The following is a 21353-nucleotide window of genomic DNA, read 5'->3' on the forward strand; positions in this document are numbered from 1 at the left end:
GAGCTCAGGCTGCCTGGGTTCAAACCCTGTGTCTTTCTCTACATGGTTGATGACACCTGGACAAATGATTTAACCTCTCTGGGCCTCTGTTTCCTTGCATCTAAAATGGGGAATGTCTTGAGGCTTAAATATGATCCTGTTTGTAAAGCACATAGAACAGGGCCAGGATATGGCATGTGGGTCGACCCGTGGAGTACTGGCTCCTCCCATTTCCTCCTCTTCCCTTCACTTCTTCCCTTCATTTAGTCACTCATGCATTCACTTCTTTTGCCCGCTTCTTTTGCTGCAGCCAGTTTTCTTTTTTTTTTTTTTTTTTGAGACGGAGTCTCGCTCTGTCGCCCAGGCTGGAGTGCAGTGGCCGGATCTCAGCTCACTGCAAGCTCCGCCTCCCGGGTTTACGCCCTTCTCCTGCCTCAGCCTCCCGAGTAGCTGGGACTACAGGCTCCCACCACCTCGCCCAGCTAGTTTTTTGTATTTTTTAGTAGAGACGGGGTTTCACCATGTTAGCCAGGATGGTCTCGATCTCCTGATCTCGTGATCCGCCCATCTCAGCCTCCCAAAGTGCTGGGATTACAGGCTTGAGCCACCGCACCCAGCCGCAGCCAGTTTTCTTACACAAGTTCATAAAACCCTCACAGCCACCCAGTGAGGCAGAGCTCAGAAAGAGGAGGCTGCTTGCCTGCGGCCTCGAGTTAAAGATCTGCAGAGCCGGGTGGCAGGCCCTGAGACTCCAGGCTCCCCTCCCTGTGCCACTGGAGTAACAGCTGCCCCATCAGGAGTGCTGGCCAGGCGGCCTCTGGACCACAGCCAGGAGGCCTGAAGGAGTCCTCGAAGGCTCTGGCATTCCAGGGAGGGTCGGTCAGATCTGGGCTGCCTGGTTCTGCCCTTGCTTGTTTCTGGGAAGTCCCGGGCCCTGCCCTCCTGGGGCTCACAGCTATGGAGGGACACACTCATTACTTAACAGTGACAATGAGAGTGGACAGGGCAGGCACAGGAGAGCCCAGGGACTGGGGCAGCCCAGTCGGGGGCCTGACTCAGCCTGGGGGTAAAGGAGGGCTTCCCGGAGGAGGGGACACGTGAGCCATTTGAAAGATTGCCAGGAGTTAGCCTGGCAAAGAGGATTGTTGTTAGATTGTTGCTTCTCCCTTCTGTAATGTCAGTCCCCATCTCTCTCTGCCTCCCTCCTTCCTTTTCCTCTGGAGCCACTCATGGAGCCTGGGACTCTCTTCCATCTCTTCACCCAGCTGACTCCCATCCTCCAGGTCTCAGCCCTGGTGTCCCCTCTGAGCTGCCCCAACCCTAAACACTGGGCACCACTGTCTGGGGAGGGCAGGGCTGTGGGTCGAAGGACTGTCGGAGTGCTCTTGAGAACATTAAAATGGGAGTGAGGCTGGGGACTCTGTTCAGGGCTGCTGGTAGAAGGACTCTAGGAAACCCCAGTCCACAGGGGGTTCCTCAGTAGCCCAGGGATACCCAGGTAGTAAAAGGCAGAGCTAGGGACTGGGCCCAGGCCACCTGCTCCTGCCTCTGTGCCTGCCCCTGTGCCACACTGCTGCCCAGAGGTCACCATGGCATGGGGCGTGAAAGTGGGAACCTTTTGGTCTTGGCCTGGCTCAGAAGGCCCGCTTGTCACCCGCTGTGTGACCTTGAGCACAGGCCTTTCCTCCCTGAGCTTCAGTCCCCAGATTTGGAGACAGGGTAATGCCATATCCCCGGGCTTGTGAGAGTTCAGTGAAGGGACCTGTGTACTAAAGCCCTGCATGGCCCTGGTACATCACGGCCCCCAGTGGGGACAAGCCTCTAAGGCTGTGCAAGCCTTGGCTCTCCTGCCTGTCAAATGGGCATGAGGGAGGGATCAAGCCTGGCTCTGCAGGTACAGACAGGGCATTTGACCTTGAGCAAGACCTCCATGGCTTGTCTGTGAGGTGAGCACCAGATGGTCCTTACTCCCATGGAGACATGAGGATTCCACAGGTCACGATGTAAATGCAGGGCACAGCTGTAGTTCATCTCAAATAAAAATCCGACCTCTGCTTGGCCAGATGTCACATCCTGTCACTCCACACTTAGAACATCAATGTCCAGACCTCGCTGTGGCTGCTCGGGGCCCAGGGATCTGTCCCACCAGCCTCCCTGTCTCATCTGTCCTCCCCCTGCCCACTGTGCCCAGCTGCCCCGGCTCTCACTGGCGCTCAGACAAGGCTCAGCCACCTCTGGGCCTCTGCACCTGCTCTTCTTGCTCTTGGAGTGCTCTTCCCTCGGTCTGCTGCTAGTGCCCAGCTTGGGGCTGGAGGGTTGAGCGGGCGGGTGTGTGGAATCTCTTCAGTCCTGGAGATTGTGGCCGAGAGGACAAGCCCTGAGCTAGGGTGGTTGGGACAGGCAGGAGGGGCAGGCTGCAGAGATGTCTCTGGGCTCAGAGTGGCCCTCAGCTTCCCCGTCTGTGAACAGGGAGACTGGGCGTCACCCAGCCCGGGGCCTGTCCTCGCGGGGTTGGAGCACTGCCTCATGCCTCTTCCTGCATCTCCGCAGCCAAGGACTATGAGAACGCCATCAAGTTCTACAGCCAGGCCATCGAGCTGAACCCCAGCAACGCCATCTACTATGGCAACCGCAGCCTGGCCTACCTGCGCACCGAGTGCTATGGCTACGCACTGGGAGATGCCACGCGGGCCATCGAGCTGGACAAGAAATACATCAAGGGTTATTACCGCCGGGCTGCCAGCAACATGGCACTGGGCAAGTTCCGGGCCGCGCTGCGAGACTACGAGACGGTGAGCTGGGGAGTGGGCCAGGCCTGGCACCTGAGCCAGGCGGATACCGAGGGCCAGGCTGGCGGGGATGGGTGTGAGGAGCCATTCACGCCTCTAGTCACCACTTAGCCAGCCAGCGAGTGCCTGTGGGGCCCTGGGCCCAGGCCACAGCTCTGCTCAGTCATCTCACACTTTGTGACCCTGGGCCAGTTACCCTGCCTCTCTGCACCTTCCTTTCCGCATCTGTGAAATGAGGAGAACGAGAGGATCAGCCTGAAGGGCAGCTGTGAGGAAAAGTGAGCTTCTGCTTTTCACATGAGTAGACCAGTACCCGGCGCAGGGTCGCGTCCTGTGATGGTTCACCTGATGGTGACTGTCATTGTTAGTGCCGGTGCTGGACAGGAGCCACACAGCCTCCCTTCTTCTGGTAGAGCTTGTCTTTCAGGGGCAGGCAGAAAACCCACCGCTGAATAGGTTAGCAAAATAATTGCAGATGAGGATCTGCACTTCGAAGGAAAGAGGAAGGGAAGTCGGGCGCGGTGGCTCACGACAGTAATCCCAGCACTTTGGGAGGCCAGAGTGGGAGGATTGCTTGAGCCCAGGAGTTTAAGACAAGCCTGGGCCACATGGGGAGGAGACCTCATCTCTACAAAAAATACAAAAATAAACCAAACGTGGTGGCACACACCTTTAGTCCCAGCTACTCAGGAGGCTGAGGCAAGAGGATCACTTGAGCCCAGGAGCTCAAGGCTGCAGTGAGCTGTGCTCTCACCACTGCACTCTAGCCTGGGGGACACAGTGAGACCCTGTCTCAAAAAAAAAAAAAAAAAAAGAAAAAACAGGAAGGGTGATAACGCTGCCAGGGACAGCAGGCGGGATGTGTGTGATATGCTGATGAGGGAGGGGACCTAGGGCACAGTGAGAATTCTCTAGTGCCCTCAGCCACCTGATGAAAATCCTGATGCGTGAGGCCCTGCAGAGCGAGCGCACACCTTCACACCAGGTATGCTCTGCACCTTCCTTCAGGGAGGCTGGCTGAATCATCGCAGCACCCTGGGACGTGGGAACTGGGATTACTCCCCTTGCACGGATGAGGAAACTGAGTCCCTAAGGGGTGAAGTCACCTGCCCATCTGGTTAGCGGCAGAGCTGGGATTTGAACCCAGGAGGTCTGGCCCTCAGGGCCTTGTCTCTCCCACCTCAGAGTTCGCTCCCTGAGATGGGGACGTGTGTTTGTCCTGCGCGTGGGGACGGTGCAGCAGGGGCTGTGTGTCTTGTGTGTCGAGAGGATTGTTATCCTGCCGCCACACACAGACACTTCACTCCCTCCTTCGGTTGCAGCCATCACACTTGGAGCTGCTTCTGTCATGTAGGGAGGGGCAACCAGGGAGCTGGGAGCCATGAGTCTGCAGTTGGTGTGGGGCTGAGAATCAGGAGTCTGCAGTCGGTGGAGCCAGCTCAGATGACTGGACCGGCTATTGGCCGCTGGGGTGGAGGGTGGACTTCAAGCCAGGTGAAGGCTTGAGCCAAACATGGGGCTAGGGGACACGTGTTAGGATGGGGGCAGAGATGTGGCGGGGGGTTAGGGTGACACCTAGAAGGGTTGGAGCAGGGACAGCAGAGCAGAGGCCTTCCCAACTTGGGCTCTCAAGCCATTCTTGACCAGGCCCCTCCCTCATTGTCTCTTGGTGTCCTAATCTAGAAAATGGTGACGGGAGGAGTGGCCACCTCTGGGTGGCAGTGGCTGTGATGACGTGGTTGAGTAAAGGTCACGAGCTGCAGGGCTCAGTAATGAGTAACCAAGAAGGACAGTCGGTGTTGGGTTGGGGCAGGGCTCCAGGTGAGAAGGGGGCCTGGGGAGACAGTGGGGCAGAAGAGAGGAGCCCCAAGGACAGGTTTCGGGCAGGGTCTTCGTCGCATGTGGGGCTGCAGGAGCGTCTTTCCCCAGGGTAAGGAGCAGGAGCTCTTTTCAAGGCTCTGGCCCAGTCTAGGGCCCAAGCCCGCATACTCCCTGAGGCTGGACTGGTTGGCTTCAGCCATCTTGTGGGTATGCCACGTCTGAGCTATGTCCCAGGCCTGGCAGATGGCAGGGAGGGTTGAGGGGGTGGGGAATTCAGAGCCTTTTACAGAACACCCAGCACCTAAATTGTCATGGCCCATTTCCCCATGGGGGCTCTCCCAGCAGCATTGGGGACCCCCACATGAGCCTGAGGGCTTACCTGTCATCAGGCCATCCACATGCCTGCAGGCCTCCAGCCCTGCTCCCTTCTGCACAATTCTTCAGGCTCCGTGTGCCCTGGGGCAGTTCATCTTCCCAAGACTAGACCTCCTGCTTGCCAGATGCTAGAGTTTCCTGCTGGACCAGGAGCTCGCCAGGGAAGCAGAGCAAACACGTGACCTTGACCTTGGGCAAGGAAGCTCCCCTTAGCCTGAGTTTCCTCAGCTGTCTGCTCACTCTGGGCCCAGCACTGCTGGGAGCCCTTTGTGCACCTGAATTCAGCCTGAATTCAGCCTGAAGCCTAGAGAGGGGATGTCCCTCCTCCAGGGTCACCCAGCAGGGAAGTGGCAGAGCTGAGACTTGAACCCCCAATCCATGCTTGTAACTGTTTCTGGGCCACAATCAGTTGAATAGCTTCAGCACTTTTGTCCTCGTCAAATAGAGAAAAGAAAACGGGTCATTGTTTGGAGCAAATGTGTATAAATATTGTTTTATGGAAATTACTTTTCATTTACACAAGTACAGATGAGTGTTGCGTATGATACAAAAATCCCTGTTTTACATGTGGGCTGCAGGCAGAGGGTCTGAGGTCACCAGTGCAGGGGCTAGAGGGGCAGGCTCTGGGCTCAGGATGCCTAGGTTCACAGCCAGCTCAGATTGGGTAGCAGCTGCATGGCTCCCAGTGCCTTTTTTCCCAGCCTCACTGTCCTCATCTGTTAAAGGAGGTGAGAATATAGAAATAACAATCAAAGAGTTTTTTCTTTCTTTGTTTTTTGTTTGAGGCAGTCTTGCTCTGTCGCCCAGGCTGGAGTGCAGTGGCACAAATCTTGGCTCACTGCAACCTCTGCCTCTTGGGTTCAGTGATCCTCCCAGTTCAGCCTCCCAAGTAGCTGGGGCTACAGGTGTGCGCCATCATGCCCAGGTAATTTTTGTAATTTTTGTGGAGATGGGGTTTCACTGTGTCGTCTAGGCTGGTCTCAAACTCGTAGGCTTAAGTAATTTGCCCTCCTTAGCCTCCCAAAGGGCGGGGATTACAAGCATGGGCCACGGTACCCGGCCCCAAAGTGTTTTTTCTTTTCTCTCAGTCAACAATTAACACAGAAAGTTTCTGTGACCACTGGTCACGAAAGGGAGTGGGGGTTTCTCCCTACCGGCAACCAGGCAGTCAATTCTGCAGTGGACACCAGCTGGGTGTTCTCTAATTGAGTCAATTCTGACAGGATCTGTCTAAGAGATTGCATTAGATTCCACAGGTTGAGGACTTAGTCCCCACTGGTCCCCCAGTTCTGATGCTGATCACAAGATCTTATTTTGCCGGTGATTCTGACTGACTGGGTATTAATTAACGTTCCTGTGACCCACTCCTTGGGTTCAGTTAATTTGCTAGGAGAACTCCCTCATAGAATTCAGGGAAACACGTTTACCAGCTTATTATAAAGGCTGCTACAAAGGATACAGATGAGGAGATGCACAGAGCGGCGTGTGGAATGGAGCGCAGAGCTTCCCCGCCCTCTCCTGGAGCACCACCCTTCAGGAACCTCCTTGTGTTCAGCTATTCGGAAGCTCCCTGGACCCAGTCCTTTTGGGTTTTTATGGAAGTTTCATTATGTAGGCTTGATTAATTATACCATTGGCCATTGGTGATCAACTTCACCTGCAGCCCTTCTCCCCTCCCAGAGGTTGGAGGGGGCGCTGAAACATTCCAACCTTACAGTCCCACTTTGATTATTCCAGTGACCAGCCCCCATCCTGAAGCTACGTAGAGGTGGCTAGCCATCAGTCAACACATGAGCATGCAAAAAGGCACATCACTTTGGAGATTGCAAAGATTTTAGGAGTTGTGTGCCAGGAAACAGGACATGATGAATATCAAACCTGTATTTCCCAGTACCACTGGCCACCTGTGGTCTTCAAACACAGTTCCCTTATATCCAAAGAATATACAACTCAAAAGGTACTACTGGCCGGTTTGTTACTAGAACTCCATTAGGTCATTAATAATTAGTCCATCACATTATATGATTATGTCTCCCAGGCTGAGACCAGTCAGGTTTGCAGGTTTCTATTCAGTCTTGTCAGTTTCCAAAAGCAGGCGTGATCTCAGCAAATATATAGCTTCCCCCTTTCAGGCATTAGGTATAATTGAGATTAGAGACAATGTCACCTCTGACTCTGAGCCTCTTTCAAAGTGTTGATGTAATACTGGAGTTTTCTTAATTCATAACTCATTTATTCATTCCTTTACCCTCATAAATGTTCCTCCATCTCTTCATTTATACCTGTTGTCCTGAAGGAAGAAACTGAGGCAAAATTAATTTATAAGTAGAGATTTTATTTGGACCGAGGTTGAGGACCAGCCTGGGAGCCTCAGGTTATTTTGGGAAGTGCTCTAGAGAACACATAAGCTCAAGCTTTTAAAGACAAAAGGATACATCAGGAGAGGAGTGATTACAAAGGGTGTTTTTCAGGAACTCTCATTAGTTTAAAAAATAACATTGATGAGTAATTGGCTCTACCTTGTTAAATTACAGGGTGTAAGTGATGGTGTCCGTGTATGGCGTTGTGAGGTTGATGTGTAGCTGTTTATGGAGTCTTACTCTCAAGTCCACAGAGTCAGTGGCTTCGGGGGATGAGTTTTTCTCAAGGTGGGGAGTGGGACATGACTGCTCCCTCATTCCAGTTCCTCTCTAGGCTCGATCATTTAAAGGGGGTTTGCATTACTCAAGGAAGAGTTTATTTTCTTTCTCATTTTTCCCATTTAGTCAAAATCTTTCTTCTCGAAAGCATTGATCAAAGTCTGAGTGTCAGAGTGTCCCTCGTCACTAGGAAGGCTAACTTTAGGGCAGGCCTGTTCCATGTGGGGGAGGGGGAAGGAGATGGCTCAGTGAGAATTTTCAGAGTGTCCAGAAACTGAAGTAGGATGGCCTCACAGAGTGGCAAAAAGAAGACCTGAATCAAGTCACTGATTTATACAGCTGCGTCTTGTGTGTTGAATCATCTCTAGTCTTTAGGATACCAGGATTTTCATTTTCTTGGAAGTAAAGCAACAAGATTAGTAATTTAAATAGTAGAAATATAATGCACATAAGGATTATAATGAAAACAAGAATGTATACGCCAGAATGAAAAAAAGAGCCTTTTCCAGTTAGGGAGCCAACTGAACCCATCATGAGGAAAATGAAACCCAGCTTCTGCTTTGGGGACTTACTGTAGCCAAGATAGAATTCAAGATTCAGTACAAACTGCAGGCAAATAATAAAAACCCAAAAACAATGGTCAGGGCTAGAATCTCAACACAGATGTGCTACTGAAGCATCGTTTTTCTCTCTCCAGTCCCCCAGTTTTACCAAAGACACTAATAATAGCAGGACCAATTTATTCTCAAAATAAGTGTTATACTTTATTTGCATAAAGTACAGCAGGATTAGTGACTGACCATATAGACTCCTTTTAAGTTGGCTTTTCTGGAAAATGAGGAATTTCAGATTAGACTTCCCCCCACCCCGAGATGTAGTTTTCCTCTTGTCGCCCAGGCAGGAGTGCAATGGCGCAATCTCGGCTCACTGCAACTTCCGCCTCCTGGGTTCAAGCGATTCTCCTGCTTCAGCCTCCTGAGTAGCTGGGATTACAGGCACCTGCCACACACCCGGCTAATTTTTTTTTTTTTTCAGACGGAGTCTCTCTCTGTCGCCCAGGCTAGAGTGCAGTGGTGTGATCTCGGCTCACTGCAAGCTCCACCTCCCGGGTTCATGCTATTCTCCTGCCTCAGCCTCCTGAGTAGCTGGGACTACTGACGCCTGCCACCACACCCGGCTAATTTTTTGTATTTTTAGTAGAGACGGGGTTTCACCGTGATAGCCAGGATGGTCTCGATCTTCTGATCTCGTGATCCACCCACCTCAGCCTCCCAAAGTGCTGGGATTACAGGCGTGAGTCACCGCGCGCAGCCACTCACCTGGCTAATTTTTGTGTTTTCACTAGAGACGGGGTTTCACCACGTTGGCCAGGCTGGTCTTGAACTCCTGACCTCAGGTGATCCACCCGCCTCGGCCTCACAGAGTGCTGGGATTACAGGCATGAGCTACTGTGTCTGGCCTTTTTGTTTGTTTTTTAACAGTCTCGCTCTGTCGCCAGGCTGGAGTGCAGTGGTGCAATCTTGGCTTACTGCAGCCTCCACCTCCTGGGTTCAAGCAGTTTTTCTGCCTCACCTCCTGAGTAGCTGGAATTACAGGCATGTGCTACCACGTCCAGCTAATTTTTATATTTTTAGTAGAGACAGGGTTTCACTATGTTGGCCAGGCTGGTCTTGAACTCGTGACCTCACATGATCCACCCACCTCGGCCTCCCAAAGTGCTGGGATTACAGGCATGAGCCACCGCTTCTGACCTAGATTAGACTTTTAAAAGCCTTTTGAAGCTGTAAAGCCAAGCCAAATATTCACCATCAGACTCTGCCTGTACCTTACAAATTAGGTGAATTCCTTCCCGACATCCCAGAATATCTTGAGGTTCCTAGGCCTGTCAGAAAATGACTTTTTTTTTTGAGACAGGTTCTTGCTCTGTCACCCAGGCTGGAGTGCAGTTGCACAATCGTGGCTCACTTGCAGCCTCGACTCTCCAGGCCCAAGCGATACTCTTACCTCAGCCTCCCTAGTTGCTGGAACTACAGTCATGTGCCATGAAGCTCAGCTAATTTTTTTATTTTTTTGTAGAAATAGGGTTTCACCATGTTACCCAGGCTGGTCTCGAACTCCTGGGTTCAAGCATTCTGCCTGCCTCAGCCTCCCAAAGTGCTGGGATTACAGGCTTGAGCCACCAGCAAAATAACAAAGTAACGTTCTTTTTTTTGAGATGGAGTCTCGGAATCTCCCTCTGTCTCTATCACTCTATCACCCAGGCTGGAGTGCAGTGGTGCAATCTTGGCTCACTGCAGCCTCTACTCCCAGGTTCAAGCAGTTCTCCCGTCTCAGCCTCCCTCAGCTGGGATTACAGTTATGCACCAACACGCCCGGCTAATTTTTTTTTGTATTTTTAGTAGAGATGGGGTTTCACCATATTGGCCAGGCTGGTCTCGAACTCCTGACCTTGTGATCCACCTGCCTTGACCTCCCAAAATGCTGGAATTACAGGCATGAGCCACCGTGCCTGGTCCATAACATTCTTTACTTACTGAAAGGTCAGGGACCTTGTAAGGGAACTGTGTAGGTAACAAACCAGGCCACTCTTTTTCCAGGTCGTTGGGTTTATAAAGTCAACCCCAATCTTTGAAAGCAGTCAGGTAATATCTGAAAATATGCTATTCCAGTCAAAAAGCCTTGGTAAAATAACCAGTGTTTTGAGTGTGTCCTGTTACAAAAGGAAACAGATTCTTATTGTTTTGTTATGCAAATAACTATATTGCCATAAAATATATTCATGAATAGTTTGTGAATTCTAGAGAAATCAGATAGAGAGAAAGGTACATGTTTCAATTTTGCTCACCAAAATATACTTTACCCAGCCAGTTGTGGTGGCTCACGCCTGTAATCCCAGCCCTTTGGAAAGCCAAGGCAGGAGAATCACTCAAGTCCAGGCATTCAAGACCAGCCTGGGCAACACAGTGAAACCCTACCTCTGTTAAAAGAAAGTTATTATTATGTTTTAAAATAAAATAAAAAAGAAATATAACTGGACTTGGTGGTGCATGCCTGTAATCTCAGCTACTCAGGAGGCTGAGGCATGAGGAGAATTGCTTGAACCTGGGAGGCGGAGGTTGCAGTGAGCCAAGATTGTGATGCTGCACTCCGGCCTGGGCAACAGTGAGACCCTGTCTCAAAAAATTAAAAAAAAATTTTTTTGAAAAGAGGAATCAGCACTGTTTCAAACAAAACCCGTAAAAACCATTTCAGTCCTCCATCAGTTCAGGCCTGTGAACAAGTAATTAATTCTTGTTCTACTTGATACTGTATTCATGAACCATCATTTTTTTGTTAGAGTTCTGAAAGTGTTTACCTAGTTCAATGGTATAATCCCCAAAGTTATCAGAAACCAGTATTCAAGAATACTTGTCATGGTCTTTTCTGTGAATTTCCTTGAAGAAGCAGCAAATTTTTGACAGTAGCTGATTGTAAAATAATTTTTTTTTTTTTTTTTTGAGATGGAGTCTGCTCTGTCGCCTAGGCTGGAGTACAGTGGCGCAATCTCAGCTCACTGCAATCTCTGCCTCTCGGGTTCAAACAATTCTCCTGACTTAGCCTCCCGAGTAGCTGGGACTACAGGCGCATGCTACCACGCCCGGCTAATTTTTGTATTTTTAGTAGAGATGGGGTTTCACCATGTTGGCCAGGATGGTCTTGATCTCCTGACCTTGTGATCTGCCCATCCTCGGCCTTCCAGAGTGCTGGGATTACAGGCGTGAGCCACTGCGCCTGGCCTGTGAATCGTGTTCTTATGTGTCTTGGAATCTCTTAACCCTTGTGACAGCAGAGTGCTTTAGGTATCAGAGTGACCAGTCCCTTATTCATACCTTCCCGGCTGAGCTAGAGTCCTTACTGGTCTTCTCCTAATGGGAGGCCCTTTAAGACTCCAACACGTCATGCATGGAAAAACGTCCCCATACCTCTGCAAAGTCTCTGGTTGCCTAAAGAATCCAGTGGGTCAGAGGGGTCTATTTTCTCTTCTCTTTGGGGCAAGACTTACCCTCATGCAGCTTAGTTGGAAGCAGCTGCAATTTAAAAAGCATGCTGTTGGCCGGGCACGGTGGCTCAAGCCTGTAATTCCAGCACTTTGGGAGGCCGAGACGGGCGGATCACAAGGTCAGGAGATCGAGACTATCCTGGCTAACACGGTGAAACCCCATCTCTACTAAAAAATACAAAAAAAAACTAGCCGGGCAAGGTGGCAGGCGCCTGTAGTCCCAGCTACTCGGGAGGCTGAGGCAGGAGAATGGCGTGAACCTGAGAGGAGGAGCTTGCAGTGAGCTGAGATCCGGCCACTGCACTCCAGCCTGGGTGACAGAGCAAGACTCCGTCTCAAAAAAAATAAAAATAAAAAAATAAAAAGCATGCTGTGTAATTTCAGCCCAGAAGTGCAGCCACCAGTACCAGAATGCCAGTGCCATGACCCGGGCCTCCTGCTGTGAAGCAACGGTGGAAAAGGCAGTTTCCTTTGTTCCCCCTGAAACCCCAGTCCCTTGCTTGTAGACAAAGATGGAAACCTTCCTTCTAGAAAAAGAGAGGTAGAAAAAACCACTCAAATAAAGTCTAGACCTCACCTGACAAGAGAGGGGGTCCAGATTCAGGAGCACTCACCCTTTTGCCCCCAGTGAGACCTGTGGAGTTGGAGGAACACAGTGGGTTTGTTCTGGTACTGAGCATCGAGTCCAGGGGCACCCAGTGTCTGAGGGGGTACCTCTGAATCCTGCTCACAGGGCCGGGAAACATTGACATAACTGAGGAAACTGAGGCAGAATTAACATAGAGTTTATTAGGGCCAAGGTTGAGAGAATTGCAGCCCTGGAAACACTTCAGGTTACCTTGGGAAGAGCACTGGAGAACAAGGGAGAGGCTTGAGGGTTTTTGGTTTATTTTTAGAGACAGAATCTCACTCTGTCACCCAGGCTAGAGTGCAGTGGCACCATCATTGCTCACTGCAGCCTCAAATTCCTGGGCTCAAGTGATCCTCCCACCTCAGCGTCCCAAGTAGCTGGGACTGCAGGTGCATGCCACCATGCCTGGCTAATTTTTTTCTTTATTGTAGAGATGGGGTCTTGCTGTGTTCCGCAGGCTGATCTCAAACTGCTGAACTTCTGCCTCAGCCTCCCAAAGTGCTAGGATTACAGGTGTGAGGCACCATGCCTGGCCTGCTTGAGCTTTTAAAGCAAAAAAAGGACAAATGAGAAGAAGGATGATTATAAAAGATGTTTTTCAGGAAATATCATTGGTTTATAAAAATAACATTGATTAATAATTGCCCATCCATTGTGGAACTAGAGGGTGTGAGTTACGGTGTCCTTGGTTCGTGGCCGTCTAGAGTCCACATAGCACGTGGCTTCAGGGGATGAGTACTTCTCTTAAGTGAGGAGTGGGATGAGACTGCTGTCTTATTCCAGTGCCTCTCTGGGTCTGATCATTTAAAGGGGCTCACCAGATAATTTTTCTTTCTCATACCCACCCTTTTGGAAAGGACATTGGAATTGGCCACTGTGCTGGGTCTGGGTCGTAGGCAGCACACTAATCTAGCACATGCCTCCCCTCAGATCACTTCCATTCGGATAGGGTGCAGTTACATAGGTGCGGGACTAGTGGGCTATTTTTACCACCAGGCTATATAACCGCATTCACTGTTAGCCCCAGTTTCGCCAGATGGTGTGAAAGCACAACCCACTCCCATCCGGCCCTTGGGAATTCTGACAGAAGGTTTAAAAACATAGTTACGGTTTCTTAGGAATTACCCCTGCTTCCAGCACTGTAGGTATATACCCTTGGTGCTAGGACCACTACATCAGGTAGGGGAAAGAAAGAGAGAAATAAAATTTGTAATTACTATACCAGCGTATTTCTGCCTTGGCTAGAACTGCAGAGTCACACCGACATCTTCCCCAACCCTCTTCCCCAGATTCTGCATGGAACGGTGCAGCTCGGGGAGTTTGAGAAGATGCTGACGGTTTGACTGAAACAGGGATCAGAAGGCGGCCCACCAGGAGTGAGCTGGAGATGCCCGGTCTCTCTTGGGATGGGATTCAAAGGCTTAGGGAAATTGGAATACTTGAGTGGATTTGTCACTTAAAACCCACTCACCCACACTGGAGGGTCCAGAGAACACACCTTTTACCAATACTTTGAGAAGCAGATTTGTGAGGGGGCCCTGGCATCCCTGGTTGCTCCTCTCTGCAGGCTGGACCTTACGGTGGGAACCACGGTCACTCAGTTGTAAAACTTACATGCAGTGGGAACAATTAGATCCGGGAGAGGCAGGGGCCAAGTGTCAGCACTCAGCTGCTGAAGGCAAGATGTCTGTCAGGAACACAGAAGCAAATCCACCATTAGAATAATCTGACTGTTGCGCCCCAGTCGGATTATATACTATATATACTATAGTCGGATTATATACTATAGGCCCCAGTAAGGGCCTATAGGGGGCCTGGTGATGAATGGAGTTTTAGCTCAGGTCTGACTCTGAGTGGGTTGAGTGGGTCCCTGGACCCCTCCTGTGGTTATTTCCCCCATTCCAGCTGCACAATTGGAATAAGTGTACTCAGCAGCTGGCGGAAAATCCCCACGTGGGTTCCCTAAGCTGTGGAGTAAGGGCCGTTATGGTGGGAAAGGCTAAATGGAAGCCATAGAGCTGCCTCTACCTAGGAAAATTGTAAATCAAAAACAGCAGCACATCCCTGGAGATTGTAGAGATTAGTGCCACCATCAAAGACTTGAAAGATGCAGGGGCGGAGATCTTTACCACATCCCCACTCCGCTCTCCTGTTCGGCCCTGTGCAGAAGACGGCTGCATCCTGGAGAATGGCAGGGGATTATCGTGAGCTCACCAGGTGGTGACCTCAGTTGCAGCTGCCGTACCGTGAGGTTTCATTGCTCGAGCGGGCGAATGCATCTCCTGGACCTGCCGTGCAGCTTCTGATGTGGCAGGTGTCCTTTCTCCATCCCTGTCTGTGAGACCCACCAGAAGCAGTTTGCTTTCAGTTGGCAAGGCCAGCGCCACACCCTCGCTGCCTGCCTCAGGGACATATCCGTCCTTCAGCCCTGGGTCACAGTTTCCCTCACAGGGATCTTTGCTTTTTAAAACATTGCCAATGAAAATTGTTACTAATTTGTTATCTTTTTGTTTTAATAGCTTTTGGGGTACATGTGGTTTTAGTGACATGGATGAATTGTGTAGTGGCAAAGTCTGAGATTTTAGCGTACCCATCACCCAACTACCGTACACTGCACCCAGAACAGAGATTTTTACCCCTCACCCCCTCTCACCCTGCCCCTTCTAAGTCTCCAGTTTCCATTATACCACTCTGTATGCCTTGCATACCCATAGCTTAGCTCCCACTTACAAGTGAGAACATACGGTGTTTGATTTTCCATTAGTGAGTTATTTCACGTAGAATAACGGCCTCCAACTCCATCCAAGTCTACAAAAGACATTATTTTGCTCTTGTTTTTGGTAGGGTAGTATTCCTTCATGGAGACATTGATCACCCTTCCGTTCTGCAAGCTATCACACTGGTCCACGACACTGATGGCATTTTACTAATTGGACCTAGTGAGCATGAAGCAGCTACTCTGTACTTACTGGTAAGACAGTGTGGAGTGAGGCAGTTCTAATAAACATCCTCTCGTGTATATCCACATGCATAGGTACAGTCATGCATTGCTTAACAACGGGTACTTTTTGAGAAATGTGTTGTTAGGTGATTTCATTGTGTGAGCACCATAGAGTGTGCTTACACAAACCTGGATGTTACAGCTTACTATGTACGCACCTAGGTTAGGTGGCATGGCCGAGTGCTCCTAGGCTACACGCCTGTACAGCATGTTACTGTGCTGAGTGCTGTGGCAGCTGTAGCACAACGGTAAGTATTTGTGCATCTGAACGTAGAAAGGGGATAAAATAGGGCCGGGCACGGTGGCTCATGCCTGTAATCCTAGCACTTTGGGAGGCCAAGGTGGGTGGATCACAAGGTCAGGAGATCAAGACCATCCTCGCTAACATGGTGAAACCCCGTCTCTACTAAAAATACAAAAAATTAGCCAGTCGTGGTGGCGAGCACTTGTAGTCCCAGCTACTCTGGAGGCTGAGGCAGGAGAATGGCATGAACCTGGGAGGCAGAGCTTGCAGTGAGCTAAGATCACACCCCTGCACTCCAGCCTGGGCAACACAGCGAGACTCTGTCTCAAAAAAAAAAAAAAAAAGATAAAATAGGCCGGACACGGTGGCTCATGCCTATAATCCCAGCACTTTGGGAGTCTGAGGCAGGCAGATCACAAGTTCAGGAGTTCAGGACCGGCCTGGCCAACATGGTGAAATCCCATCTCTACTAAAAATACAAAAATTAACCAGGCGTGGTGGCGGGCGCCTGTAATCCCAGCTACTTGGGAGGCTGAGTCGGGAGAATTGCTTGAACTTGGGAGGCGGAGGTTGCAGTGAGCCAAGATCAAGCCGTTGCACTCCAGCCTGGCAACAGAGCAAGATTCCGTCTCAAAAAAAAAAAAAGAAAGAAAAAGATAAAATCTAGTACACGTGTTGAGGGCGCTTACCATGAATAGAGCTTCTAGGACTGGAAATTTCTCTGGGTGAGTCAGTGCGTGAGTGGCGAGTGAATGTAAGGTTAGGACAGTACTGTATATGTCTGTAGGCTTCATAAACACTGTACACTAGATTCTACTAAAATTTATTTTTTAAAAGTTTTGGTTCTTCAATAATAACCTAGTTTACTGTAACTTACTTTATAAACTTTTTAATTTTTTAAAACTTTCTCACTTTGTTGTAATAACACTTAAAACACAGATGTACAGCTGTACAAAAATACTTTCTTTATATCTTTATTCTGTAAGCTTTTTTCTGTTGAAAAAAAATTTCTTCTGCTTTTTAAACTTTTTTGTTAAAAACGAAGACACGAACACAGACATTAGCCTACACAGCCTACACAGGGTCAGGAGATCAATATCACTGTCTCCCGCCTCCACACCCTGTCCCACTGGAAGGTCCTCTGGGGCTGTCATACGCATGGAGCTGTCATCTAGGGTGACAGTGCCTTCTGGATAGCCCTGAAGGACCTGCGTGAGGCCCTTGAGAAGGTGGTGGTGTTTTCAGAAAAATGTCCATGGTGGTTTGCTTGGCTTCTGTTTTCATCATGGATTTGTGTGAGTCATGGCGTTGCGCTAAGACACTCCTATGGCTGCGCTGTCACTAGGCAGTAGGACTATTTCAGCATGTTTATCTTCTGGGGCCAAACTCGTATATGCGGGCCATTGTTGACTGAAACGTCATTATACAGCTCATGACTGTATATGTGTCTCTTGCTCTGTCGCCCAGACTGGAGTGCAGTGGCGCGATCTCAGCTCACTGCAAGCTCCGCCTCCTGGGTTCACGCCATTCTCCTGCTGAGCCTCCCGAGTAGTGGGGACTACAGGTGCCCGCCACCACACCCGGCTAATTTTTTTGTGTTTTTTTAGTAGAGATGGGGTTTCACCAAGTTAACCAGGATGATCTCGATCTCCTGAACTCATGATCCACCGGCCTCGGCCTCCCAAAGTGCCGGGATTACAGGCGTGAGTCACCGCGCCTGGCCCGTGTGTGTGTCTCTCTCTTACTGGTTCTGTCTCTCTGAAGAACCCTGACTCGCATGATGGATCTGCCCCTCATTGGGTCCTTTTCCAGAAGACACACCTGTGTTCTTCTTTCCTGTCTATGCTTGGAACTTGGGTGCAGACCTAGGCCAGATCTGGGGACTCCTTCTGCGCTCCCTAACCCTTCCTGGGATCTCCTGGTTTTTGTTCTGTGGCTTTGGGTTCCTTACAGCAGAGTCCAGCACAGTCAGTTAGAAATGCCTGGTGCCTTGCAAGCGGATACTGGTGCCTGTACACCTGCAGCATGGATCTGTGAAAGTAACAGGAATCGTCACAACCGCTGTTTAATCCAGCACTCGCCATGGCCCAGGTTGTGACCTTCATGCAGTAATAACTCATTTCATCTTCACAGCTATCCTGCACAATGGAGACTTTCTCTATCCCTGGTTTATAGGTGAGGAAACCAAGGCCCAGAGGGTAGTTCCCTCCACTGAGGTTGCACAGCCAGGAGCTGGCAGCTGTGTCCCAGAGTCAGGCCGTAAGCAGGGCATGCGCAGCGGGTCCGAGTTTCTTGGCACAGCACTCACCCTTAGCTCAGGCAGTGCACCCTGGTGCTCTCTCCTCTGACTTACTATCCAGAGAATGCTGGGTGTAACTTGCCAGACTCATTCACCAGAAACTAACCCCCTTGGGTGAAAACCATCATGTCAGGCTTCAGGCTGTCCCTGGGCAGCAGCATTTCCTGCCCTGGAAACCTGACTTCCCCCAGCTGCCTGCATGCCTCAGGCGGGCACGGCTCCCATCTGGGCTGCAGCTCATTGTCTGCATGTTGGAGATACTCAGAATGCCCTGTTACACCTTGTACTGTGGGTCCGCTCCACGTGGGATTTGATGCTGCTCTATCATCCCTCACCCTCAGTTTTAAAACCCAAGCAGTTCTGAAGAACAGTTCTGCTAAGTTTGGGCAACTCATTCAGTGGCAAAACCTGACCTGAACTACGAAGAAGCTGCTGGTGGTCTTGGTTACTCTCCAGTGGCATGTCTGGGGGTTTTGCTGCAGAAATGGCCATGTGTGTGCGTGTGATTGCTAGGTACTGCCCTGGACCTGCTGGGGGTGTCCTGTGATAGAGCATGTACACCAAATCGTGGGGGTTTTTTTGTTTTGTTTTGTTTTGGGATTTTTGGAGACAGAATCTCACTGTGTTACCCAGGCTGGAGTGTGATGGCACCATCATGACTCACTGCGGCCTTACCTGGGCTCAAGCAATCTTTCCGCCTCTGCCCCCCAAAGTAGCTGGGACTACAGGCATGCACCACCACACCTGGCTAACTTTTTTTTTTTTCTAGAGACAGGACTCACTATGTTGTCCAGGCTGGTCTTGAACTCCTGAGCTCAAGTGACCTCCCATCTCAGCCTCCCACAGTGCTGGGATTATAGGCATGAGCCACCGCACCCAACCATCCACCAAATCACTTTACTAAAATCCAAAAAAATTCCCAATCCCCAAATACATGCAGCCCCCAGGGCTTCTTCCGGGATTGTGAACCTGTGTTACCATTTCACCAGCTCCAGACATCATTACCCATGAGTACTCCCCACTGAAGGTAATGCTTTTAGAAACAACTTGTTTACTTAGCACTGTGGATTCACATGCAGTTGTAAGAAGTAATGCAGAAATCCCAGTTTTCCCTAAAGGTGTATCTGGCATAACTACATAAATATCACAGTCAGAATACTGACCTTGATACAATCCAAATGCCACTTCTTTAAAAAAGAAAAGTTCCATGTGAAGTTCTGACTCAGTGGGCCTTCAGGAGCTGAGTCCCCTCTGGTCCGGAGTGAATGACCTTCCCTAGGAGCAGGAGCCCAGCAGGGCATCTTCACTGTCCCAGCTAGACCTCGCACGTCGCAGCAGCTGCAGTAGCAGCGGGCCTTGGGATGAGCACTTGCCTGCTGCCACCTGGCATTAAGTTCTCACGACAGCCCTCCAAGGGGTGCTGGCACCACCCCTACTTTCTAGAAACTGAGGGAGGCTTGAGACGTGAGGCCACCTGCCCTGGCAGGCCTGGATTCAGACCCAGGAGGCATAGTCCCAGAGCCCGCGCTCATAACCACTGCCCCACGCTGCCTCCCTGGAGGGCGTGCAGTGTGCCCTGAGGCCTAAGCAGGGGAGGTGGCAGAAGGGGAGCCCCTCCCAGCGTGCATGGCGGAAATCAGGAGCCTGGACTTTGGCGCAGGTTAGCCTGGAAGAGAAGGGAATCCTGGCTTCTGGGTGGGCAACTTCACCTCCCCGGGCCTTGGTTTTCTGTCTGTCAGATGAGGATTGTGAAAACACTGCCATGTAGAGGTGCAGGGAGGATAAATGAGCAAGTGAATTGCTCACACGGTATTAGGCGCATAGTCAGTGCTCCAGAAGTGAGCTGTGTATTATTACTGCTTCCGCTGCCCCTGTTGCTATTCCCACTCCCTTTCTCCTGCCTGCACTGTCATTGTTTGCCTTCATCTTCCTTCCTAGCCCGCCCGCCCCCGGAGAATAGGAGAATAGGAGAATAGGAGACTGGCGGGGAGGAAATGCTCAGTCACTCATTCATTTGTTTGGAGAAAGGGGGGAAGGGAAATTCATTCACTGCTGCAAGCACAGCTATGGCTGAGCCTCAGCCCTGCCCTCACAGGGCCCCCTTCCAGTGCGGTGGACAGACCGGTTCCCAGCAGGGCTCATGGCTGGAACAAGGGAGCCCAGGGGCCTTTGGGAGCCCAGAGAGGTTGCCTGACCCAGCCTCTGGGGCTTCCTAGAGGAGGGGACAGTGGGGCTGAGACCTGGAGGAGGAGGTGGAGGTGCGAATGAGGTGCTCCGGGCAGGGGCAGCCTGCACAAAGGCCCGGAGCCAGCACGGTGGGGACATGAGTGGTCTGGCTGGGAGGTATAGAGGGGTGGGAGGAGCCGCATGGGCCAGGACACATGCTGATTTGGATACCAGCCGGGTGTGCGCACATAACCGCTCCCCATTGGGAAGGATGCCAGGGGCTGCCTGGTGCTATCTTCCTCCCCTGCCTTACACCCACCCACAGCCCAGGTGGAGCTGCCTGGCAGGGTGCCCTGGGCCTGCCCAGACAGGGAGGAAGCCGTGGCCTGCTAGGCATGGGCTCTTCTCACCCCGCTTGACACACACACCTGTTCCCAGCGTGGATGAGCCTCACCCCTCACCTCTGTCACACCAGCCTGCAGGGGTCAGTGGGTGTCTCTGGAGGTTTCTGACTCACACTGCCAGGCTTTCCACCAGAGGCCACCCCTGCTCCTTGAGGGCCGGCCCTGGGGCCTCCCAGTCTGTCCTCTGGCACAGGAGCTGTGGGGGTCCGCTCCTGGGGAGGCTAAGGCTGGTGGGCAGGTCAGACAGGGTCTACATGACTAAACTGAGACTCAGAGAGGTGAAGTCACTTGCCCAAAGTCACACGGCAAGTAAGTAGCAGAGCCAGGATCCGAATCCAGCTCCCAAATCCAGTCTGCTTTTCAGGTTAGAAGATCCGAGTTTGCAGGAATTGGAGTAAATAAGATGGGGAGAGGGGAGAGGATAGGGCTCCCTTCACTGGGAACTTGCTCTGTCCCAAAGCCGAGCGCCCCACGCCTATCGTCTGATCTGGTCATCAGCGCAGCAGCCCCAGAGCGGGGACCATGAAGAGCAGTGGGCGCCCACGTGGAGTTTCCTTTCACCTGGCACCACTGTGCAGAGTTCACAAGCATTCACCCGTGCAGCTCTCACCGTGGCCTTCTGAGGGAGATACGGTTCTCAGTCCCACCTCAGAGGGAAACTGAGCCACAGAAGCAGACTCACCTGCCTGAGGTCACCCAACTCATGACCTACAGAGCTGGGATTTGAACCCAGTGTCCGGGATCTGTGACCCTCAGTTCCTCTCTTCAGTGGACAAAACAGGGAAATCCTTTGTCCCAGGCCTCCCCAGAGGGTGAGCAAGGGAAGTGACAGCACTCAGTGTTGCTGCCCGCCTGCCCCTGCTGCGTGCCAGGCCTTGTGTGTTACTTATTCCTTCCCACAGCCCTGGCAGGGGAGCCCTGTGTCACCTCCCTGTTAGAGATGAGGTAACCTGGGCTTGGGGAGCC

The 21353-nt window shown here is 51.2% G+C and overlaps 1 protein-coding gene and 2 long non-coding RNA genes across 6 annotated transcripts in view; 2 read left to right on the forward strand and 1 right to left on the reverse strand.

Annotated features, from left to right (window-relative positions):
- Positions 1-21353, forward strand: part of PPP5C (protein phosphatase 5 catalytic subunit) — a 41118-nt gene that overhangs the window by 4076 nt on the left and 15689 nt on the right. For all 4 annotated transcript variants that reach the window (XR_013408677.1, XR_013408676.1, NM_001266086.2 and 1 more), the window contains 1 exon segment: positions 2530-2771. Coding sequence is in view for 2 of the 4 variants with exons in the window: in NM_001266086.2 (NP_001253015.1) it covers positions 2530-2771 (242 nt within the window). In the remaining 2 variants the exon portion in view is untranslated.
- Positions 4182-15869, reverse strand: LOC144337231 (uncharacterized). The gene is made up of 3 exons (XR_013410032.1): positions 15737-15869; positions 6629-8578; positions 4182-5520 (listed from the first exon to the last, which is right to left on the reverse strand). It is a non-coding gene; the product is annotated as an uncharacterized LOC144337231 (long non-coding RNA).
- LOC144337210 (uncharacterized) lies at positions 4596-16180 on the forward strand. Its single transcript, XR_013410010.1, has 2 exons — positions 4596-5752; positions 15818-16180. It is a non-coding gene; the product is annotated as an uncharacterized LOC144337210 (long non-coding RNA).

This window comes from Macaca mulatta, chromosome 19 (genome assembly GCF_049350105.2).
Source record: "Macaca mulatta isolate MMU2019108-1 chromosome 19, T2T-MMU8v2.0, whole genome shotgun sequence".
Taxonomy (NCBI): Eukaryota; Metazoa; Chordata; class Mammalia; order Primates; family Cercopithecidae; genus Macaca; species Macaca mulatta.